This window comes from Nuphar pumila, chromosome 11 (assembly GCF_984573655.1).
Source record: "Nuphar pumila chromosome 11, dmNupPumi1.hap1.1, whole genome shotgun sequence".
NCBI classification, from domain to species: domain Eukaryota; kingdom Viridiplantae; phylum Streptophyta; class Magnoliopsida; order Nymphaeales; family Nymphaeaceae; genus Nuphar; species Nuphar pumila.
In genome coordinates this window covers 104,745,454-104,754,619 of record NC_143259.1, presented here as the reverse complement: position 1 = coordinate 104,754,619, position 9,166 = coordinate 104,745,454, and the positions used below count along the sequence as shown (strand labels likewise).

Sequence of the window (9,166 nt, the reverse complement as noted above, 5' to 3'; positions counted from 1 at the left end):
TTTATCAACCCCTCACAAAGAGAGAGAGAGTCGAAGATGGAGCAAGCCCTTCTTGTGGCAGCCCATGGATGAGATATGTTGTGGGTGAATGTTTTCATATTTAAAAAATGATAAGAAAAATGTCTTCACCCTCTCCTCTCAGGTGGAGGAATCTTTTCTATAAAAAAACAAACTTTTTAGGAGAACTTTCCTTTAGAATTCTTTTTCTCATTTGGAGCAGTTGGAAAAGTTATAATTTTTTTTTATGTCACTTTCCCTACTATTACCTCACTTTTAAGCGTGCCCTTAAAAAAATTTAAAATCAAAAGCATACAGAATTTTATCTTCAGTTATTCAAATGCAATCTTTTAGTAATTAAACTATTTCTAACCATGATTAATAGTTAATAAATTCTAAATTATACCAACGCTGCGCTTGTTAAATTTGCCTCTCTTTATCTATTGTATTCTAGTATAGTTTGGTATTGATTAATTATTAACTGCAGTTAAAAGAAGGATACTCATTAGAAGTATGCATCGGATAACTGAAGATAAAATTAGGCATGCTTTTAAATAATAAGACCTTTTAGATATGAAATTGAATTATGAAAAAATGGCTGTTTGGATCTAAAGAGACTCATTTTGCTTTAGGAAATTATGAAACTAGGGTACCTCAATTGACCAAACTTTGGGCTGCAAATGGGTTGGATCAGGGTCAATGTGGAAGATTTTCCTTGCTTCACCAGCCACAATTGTCTCCAGCAACTCAACCTCTTTCACATGACTTATTCAGTCAGCCAGACTTGAGTTGTGTCATTGATTAGGTTCAATGTGAGCCCCATTGACACAAGCAAAACTAAAAGAAACTGGTTAGTTGTGGACCAAGTGGTTACGTTTTGAATTCATCCTTATCAAGTTTTGACACACATAAATCTATAGGCACACTTAGGATAAAAAACTTGAGGCTAGTTTTCTAGTTATGGACTTTTGTCCCTGAGGGTGCGTTTGAATGCACCGACAAATTGTTTCGAAGACAATTTGATTCAAACATGGTCAGACCTGATGAGTTGTGGAGCCTGATTCACTGTTTTTGCCCTTGCAGGAAGGGGGGTCCGGGGGCTCCCTCCGGCGGGGGGTTATAGGGGGGCAGCCCCCCCCCCCCCCCGAAGAAATTTTTTTTGGGACTTATGTTTGGGACTCGGTTTTTAGTGGATCCGACCCAATTTGGTTAGGGTTAGGGTTGTCGCCCTTGTCTTGTTTATATTCTCGCTTTTCTTTCCTCAGCTTATAACTGTCAGTTAAGAGTAATAATATTTCTCTCTGGGCGGCCATGGTTTTTTACTCTCTCTCGGATTTGGGAAGAGGTTTTTCCACGTAAATTTGTGTTCTTCTTGTGTTTTGTTTGATCGTTCTTGTTCTTTGTTTCCTTTTGGTTGTCTCTTGCTCGTGGTTTTCCTAACAAGACCCACGTAGTACCATGGGACTATTTGTCCATGTTTTATTATTATAGGGACAGGATTATTTCATTTTTTTTGTGTGTGATTAGATAAATCGTCAAAGACTATTTTGAGAACCCAAATGCCCCCTTAGTTTCATTAGGGTGTTTCGACCAGCTAAGCTTGGACAAAAGAGTAGCACTCATGCCGGCATCCATGACAACTGGCCATGAAACTTTAGCGAAAGCAGATTCAAGCGCAATCACATTACACACTTTAGCGTGCCGCTGCACCTGATCTGCCCTCCATCTTCTGTCGAGCCCTATAGCTGACAGGCTCTATCTTAAAAATGATGCGCAACCAGGTGCAGTGGCACATTCAAAGTGTGTAATGTGATTAGATCTGATCTGCCCTCAACTTCAGGTTATCCTATAAACATGAGTTGTAAGAGATTTTATGTAAAACCAAACCTATGTAATCCAGATAAAGCTTGATGATTCCCAGTAATTGAAATTCCAAGTTGTAACAAAGTTTGAGCCAAGTGGCTAAGTTGAGTGAAATCTTATCATTTTGCCTTAAATGTGGACCCCTTGCTTTTGGCACAAGAAACTCAGATGGAGCAGGCATCCCTTGTGAATCCATGAAATGAAATGGGGCACCATTTTCACCAATGAAGGTATTCATTGTCCTTTTGCTTTTTTTATTGACCCTCATTTGCACCACACAGTCTCCCTCTCTCTCTCTCTCTCCAAACCCCTCTTTTCCCACTTGTCCTTGGTCACTTTCTCAAGAAAAAAATCAGAATCGATTCACGTGCATCCAAAAGAATATTAAGATTGATAAATGTTTTCACAGTGTCAGTACATTGTTTTCGTATTCAATACCCATATTCTCTCTATCCATAACCGGTCAAAACTATCTTTATATATATATGGCAGATCACACATTGCTTCGTGATGCTTGTGATACGTTCAACATGGGACCCACCTGCTCCTCACATAGCAATGCTGCCAAGCTGGCCGTCAGTTTCACTGCCAAGTGTCAAGAGAAGCTCTCTCTCTCTCTCTCATATATTTTTCATGATATTTTTGTATAAAAGATGATCGTAGGTAAAGCACGAAAAACAACTATAAAAGACTGTGTTCACAAGGGCACGGACTCTGCTCATTTGGTAGGAGTGACTTGCCAATATCACTAAGTTGATCGAACATCACAAGTTCGAAACCTGCAGGTTGCATCCTTTGCCACAAGGTGTACTCTCAAGTGGACAAGGGAGACTTCAAGGGTCTTACTAATGGGAAGCCAGCCAATGTGAGGTCGGTGATAAGAGAAGAAGAGGGGACGTTTTTTGTTGGATTATCAGATAGTAAAAAAAAAACCTAAACTGTCAGCCAAGGGGTGGCTGAATGGTTTTAACGACACTTATGACTCACGCGGCAACGCCCCTCTCTCTCTCTCTCTAAAAAAACAAACAAACACTGGCATGGCCTAGCTAAGTTACAGGCATGAGAGAGAAGAAGAGGGGACGTTTTTTGTTGGATTATCAGATAGTAAAAAAAAAACCTAAACTGTCAGCCAAGGGGTGGCTGAATGGTTTTAACGACACTTATGACTCACGCGGCAACGCCCCTCTCTCTCTCTCTCTCTAAAAAAACAAACAAACAAACACTGGCATGGCCTAGCTAAGTTACAGTTATGAGAGAGAAAGTGTCGGTGCAGTGTGTCAAATACTGCAATGATGTTACAAAGTGCGTCAGATCATATATGGTGATCGACATGCACACAAGTTGATTTGTACTCCAAGCATAAGTAACAATCGTAATAGTACAAAACATTGGCATTACCTTGCCTGGCTCATGCTTCATATGATGCCAAAAGTCTAACCTTACACAACACCAATTGATTTGAATGCATGCTTTTAAACAGTGCCTAACCTCATTTACCTCACACTAAACAAATGGTTCCTTGACTTACAAAACATGGGGTTTTTCGATCCCTAGATCACCAATCTAGAACTTTGGCACCGAAAGGCGACGTCTTTCGACGGTCCACTAACCATGGGTCCCCGCGACACGCCCCGAATAGTGCATCGAGGACCCTTTCTTGATAACATGGTCTCCAATTAATGATGTGCATTAATAAAATGCAAGCGACAGTTTTTGTCTAATGGTGTGCACTTCTCCACTAATTAAAGGCATCTTTAATCCTCCACATAAAACAACTGCACTTAAGTCAACTATAATCAATCCTAACGAATTTGTCCCAATACACAAACTAATTAATAAAATAAAGAACTAAAAGGTTTATTCCCCATCAAATAATCACATCCCCCGTATCATATAACAAAGTAATGTGATAAGACCATAGGAATAATAAGGCAATTGAAGCATATCAAGAACCTTGGTATTATAATAATAATATTGCAAGTGATGCAGGCCTTCTACGTCAAACCCTAAACACGCTGCTTCTAACGTCTATTTTTGCTTTCATCTTTCCAAAGGCTGTACGGGCAGAAGTGCTCACGCTGGGGAATAGTTTTTTGTCACAACAAGTTGGCAAAACTTTATTAAAAGCATAAAATATTTGGCCATTTGCTTCACGGGGTTGTCATGAGGCGTGGACCAATGGGTTGCATCATCATCGTCTATCCACCGTCCATCTTCAAAATGGACAGCGGAGATGGTGCAGGGCGGGGCCTACAAGGGTCACAACTAGGTACCAATCATGTGCGGGAAGGTAGGTCTAACTGGGTAGGACCCAGAGTTCCAATGATTCCAATCGTGCGAACCCACAACACAATTGGTTAGGTGGACGTGCGCCCGTCCAGGACCATCTATCAGGACCACAACCGAGTCGGGTCTGTCGGGATCGGACTCGCTCTTGTATACAACATGTCGCTTGATTCGACGAGTAGTCGGACCCGGTAGTGACATATACAGGCCCTCTTTCCCGAACTCAGCCACAAAAGACCCCATGTCCAACTCGAACCTGATAGACTGATAGTGATCGGTTTGGATTTTAAGACGGTGGGTCGGGGCGTGGCCCGATGGGCTTTAATGAGTATTGGTTCGGGACGGATCGGTTGTACCCGCTCCTGTATTCTGTTGGTTAGCCGCCCCCCAAAGTCCGTCTGCTGATTCGCACGCAGGCCGAATCTCCGCGGGCCCCACGCCCTGGCACGAAGATCGCGCAACTGTCCGACGTGGCATCCACGTGGCTTGCTTACAATCGACCAGCACAACCCGTAGGGTATTAATTTCGTAGTTCAGAAATTACCCTCGGTCAAACCGAAAATTACTGAACCGGTCAACGATGTAAATCTTTTATGATAGTCCATTGACCGAAGTACCCTCCTCCTTCCTCCCGGGTCGGACCACACCAATAATTCTCTATTACCAGGACCGTTGCTAATTTCAGAATTAAAATGCAACCCAATTGCGTTTTTTTACATGTAAATGTAGCTTGCTTTTGTTTTATTTTTTCTGGTTCCAGTATGACCGGATATATTTCAGATTTGGTTTCGACCTTAGCTCCTCCGATCTAGATTCGGATCTATTTTTACATTTCAGATCTGGCAGAATCCAACCCGTTTGCACGGTTTCACCCTTACCCTTACCTGGTTCCTATACGTTCAACCGACACCCTTATATCCGCTCTGCTCAATTTGAGTTTTTACCGGATCAAAGAGTTACATTGGATTCGGCTATTTTTGTTTCGGGTATCCTACTGGATCTCATGGTATTGACATACATGCCCCAAATCTCAACCATGATACCACCTATAAGTTCAAAGGAGAAGCTCAGCACCTTTTTTTGGAATTTATAACCCGAAGAAACTGCACCCGGCACGAAGACATGGTTACATTGGCTCAGCCTGTCATACCTATGATCATTCGCTGCGTAAAACTTGAGCCTAGGACCCAGGGAAGCAGATCAGGTCATGCTGAACATGAGCGTTTTTTTTCATGCCGACATCGTGGCCATCCGATTTGCATTTTAAAAAGCTCAAAAAGTCAACAAAACCGCGTGGCATTCATCGAAAATGCAAATAGACGGCCACGATGTCGGCATAAGCAAAAACACTCATGTTCAGCATGACCTAATCTGCTTCTAGAGGACCCAGCCCCTCGGAAAAAAAGAAATAAAAAGCCCTTGATAGAAAATCTTAGAACTTAATTTGAAACAATTAAAAAATTACAAAAACTAAACTATTCATTTCTAACAACAAAGAGCGATTAATCAGGTCTAACAAGTTTTTCAACAAACCTTAAAAGACTGAATAATTGTTTGAACGGCAGGTTACATTTGCTCACCACTATTGGCATACTCAGGCCATGAAAGAAATAACCGATTAGTCCTTCAAGAACGGGCACATTCTCAGCTTTCACGTGACATTGTGCACACATTATTGTACCATCATGCCTTCTGTCCACCGTCCCCAGAACCAAACCGCATGATAGACCTACCAAATAAGGACCACCAGCAATTGGCCCCACGAATGCGCCCGGATCAGGACGGTCAAAATTTTGTCCAGGTCCAGATTAAATGTAGAGGAACCCAGGCAGTGTTTGGATTGCGGGAACTTGTGGAATTGGAATCCAATTCCACTAAATCCTTTGGCAAATTTCCATCTGTAAAGCAGGGTTTAGTGGGAGAAGATTCCAATTCCACTGAATTCTTTGAACCCAAGCATGCTCTAGGATCTAACTCCAAAGGGGGGACTATATCCGGGTGACACCAAATCTCTTCGCCCTTAAAGGTGTGTTTGACTTGCGGTACAAGTTCTGTGCAGCAACAAAGCGGCCTCCCATGTTGCTTGTAACGCGTTTGAATAAGTGGGACAGTTTTGTTCTCTGCTGTTATATTTTAAACAGTGACGTTGGGACGCACACGTTCTGGACAGAACGCTGCTCAGATGTTGAGACGGGGTGCATTCAGCGCATCAAACACTGCCTAACGTCCCATTTGAAACATGGAATAAAACCCACCAGAGGACAAAGTGGGCCCCTTAGGCAGGTTGCACGGCATTCGGTAGCAACATGGGCAGGACCCTTTTGTCCCAAATTCTTGTGAATGGTCCGACTCTTGCGTCCTGAACACGGATGCCTGGGTGGCCTGTGGCCAAAGATGCAAACGCCCCTTAACTATTCAACTTTTGAAAAGGTTAACTATTCACTTGTAAAAAAAGGCAACAATTTTTTTTTTTAATAATTCAGACGCTACGCAAATATGCATACCTAATTTTCTGATGAAAGGAAAAAAAAAATGAGGTATGCATATTTGGGTACCTCATTTTTTTTCTTCAAAAAATGAAGTAGTCATATTTGGGTGTTCAAGTGTTTCTTAGTTCCTAAGTTGGTCTTTCCTATTCTTTCTCGCTTTAAAATTTCACCTTCCAAGATAAAAAAAAAAAGAAGTTTACACTTATCTAAGAGAGAAAGAAATTAATGAAGGTAAAAATGAGCAAAAAAACCAATTTGGTGACGGTAAAGCTGGTATAATTTCGAATCCGTGAAGGATTAACCATCTTTAAATGTAGGCTAATTACCATGAGTATGAATTTGGACAACTATAGTTAATAAACCAAGTATAATCTTGAATTATAAGTGATTTTTAGCTACGAGTCTGAATTATTAAAAAGAAAAACAACTCAGAAAGATTTCAAGCTAAAGCATACGGTGCAATAATAGCTAGTCGACAAGGTAGGTGCAAGATATATAACTTTCAAAGAAAGGATGAAATGAAATAAATGAATCAAACAAATAGGTTTTTTACCCTCTTTTTTTCATTTTCTTCTTTGCTTTTTTTTTTTTTGAATTCATAACCCGAAGAAACAGCAACTGGCACGAAGACCTGAATCCGCTGGCTCAGGCTGTGTAAAACTCCGAGACTAGTACCTCTGCCCATGGGGCTATGCGCGCAGAGGAGGTAGGTCCATGAGAAGAAATATGGGTCATGACAAGTAGACCTGTACAGTGGCGGTCTTGGTGCATTTACAGATGGGGCACTCTTCGACGAGAGGCGCGCAGTGCCCGCAGAGGCAGAGGTGCCTGCATGGCAGCAGCAGTACGGTCGACGGCCCTTGCCTGCACCGCCTGCACCACCTCCTCTCTTCCGCGTCTTTATCAAGCCCTTGTTGCTGCCTTGTCTTCTGCTCGTTGCTTGCTTCGCAGCAGGACTCCGCGGTGTCCTCCTCGCTGTCGCCGCGACCTTCGTTGGCGAGCGCGAGCGCCTGCTCGAGGTTGGTCTTGAGCGCGTTCGCCTTCGCCTCGTTGCTCCGCGCCAGGTTCTGCCACAGCTGGTTTTCCACGCTCAGCGACCTCACCCTCTCCTCCAGCTCGCAGTTCATCTTCCCGATGCTCTCGATCTCCGCCTCTTTCTGCTTCAGCTTCTTCATTACCGCCTCCTCCACCACCGCCATCAACCGCCTCGAGTGCCGTTTTCGCTTCTCCTCGAGGTCTAAACTCACCCTCTCGATCTGCACATCACCAACCGATTCGAATCGATCAAAAAACTTGAAAAACAGAGGATATTAAATTGGTGGTCGCAATTTGCTAAACAAAACAAGACCTTTAGAACCATTCGCTACGACAGCGGGATTGAAAAGGAGTTAATTAACCATGCAACTCTAATTTGTATCAACAGAAAAAAGAAAAAAAAAAGTACCTGAAGGGCAATGAATCGCTCGATTTCCTGCTGCTGCTGCTGAATCTGAGCGGCGACGTCCTCGCCTAAGAGGGAAAACACGTCGCCGGAGACCAGGTTCGGCGTCGCCGGATTACGGCACGCCAGCGGGTATGAGTAAGAGCATTCCCGGCCGCGTTTTCTCGAGTTGGTGAGATTATTGTTGTTGTTGCTGGTGAGGCCGCTTTGTGGTCCGCTCAAGACCGCGGTGCTCATCACGGGAATGAAATCTACAACGGAGAAGAACACCAACTAATCAATACCGAGAGAAGGGGAAGAAGGAAAATAATCGATGAAATACCATTTGTTTTCTGTTGTACGCCTACCGGAATTGTTGTACGGAAGGAGGTTTCCCGGGGCCGGGAAGTCCTGCAACGTATCCGCTAGCGATATGGGGATCCCGAAACTCATATTCAAGTTGTTGGTGTTCTCTCCCAACATCTTCTCTCTGTGAACCCGCAAGAACCAAAAGTTAGGATACCTGAAATATAACTTTTTCTGTTCTATACATATACATATACATATACATATACATGAGAGAGAGAGAGAGAGAGGCACCTGTTTTGGAATTGTGCCATGAAGGAATTGTATTGGGCATCAACAGCCATGGTCTGAGAGAGAGAGAGAGAGAGAGATTGTGAATGAAATGGCAGAGGGGAGGAAGAATGTGTGGGGGATATTTAGGCTTTTTAGTGAGAGAAAAAAAGAGAGGGAGATTGGCGTTGTTTGGTTGGCTTACAAGTTTTATATTTGAGGTGGGGATGAAATAAATCGGGCAGTTGGTGTGAACTCTCAGAGCAGAGACACAGAGAGAGAGAGAGAGAGAGAGAGAGAGAGAGAGAGAGAGAGAGGTAAAGATTGAAGGAGTGAAAGAGGGAGATAAAAGAAATGAATTCCTCCAAAGACTCAAAACTGGCACAACCCTCACGACCCGCACCGTTTGCCACGCCGCCTCCTCGCACGAGGACCTACGCGCTCCCCCGCACATGTGAAGCTCGTCTCTCCACCCACACCAAGCTGAGTCTGAGTTGAGCCGAGCTGTGAGTCCAGGTTGAGTCGAGGTAGGTTG

The 9,166-nt window shown here is 43.3% G+C and overlaps 1 protein-coding gene across 1 annotated transcript; it reads right to left on the bottom strand.

Moving 5' to 3' along the window:
- Window positions 1-6,988: 6,988 nt before the first annotated feature.
- LOC149822673 (putative BOI-related E3 ubiquitin-protein ligase 2) lies at window positions 6,989-8,847 on the bottom strand. Its single transcript, XM_089981209.1, has 4 exons — window positions 8,656-8,847; window positions 8,424-8,545; window positions 8,080-8,327; window positions 6,989-7,891 (listed from the first exon to the last, which is right to left on the bottom strand). The coding sequence occupies exons 1-4, from the start codon at window positions 8,703-8,705 to the stop codon at window positions 7,367-7,369; spliced, it is 945 nt and encodes a 314-aa protein (XP_089837335.1). The 5' UTR covers window positions 8,706-8,847; the 3' UTR covers window positions 6,989-7,366.
- Between the last annotated feature and the right edge of the window lie 319 nt (window positions 8,848-9,166).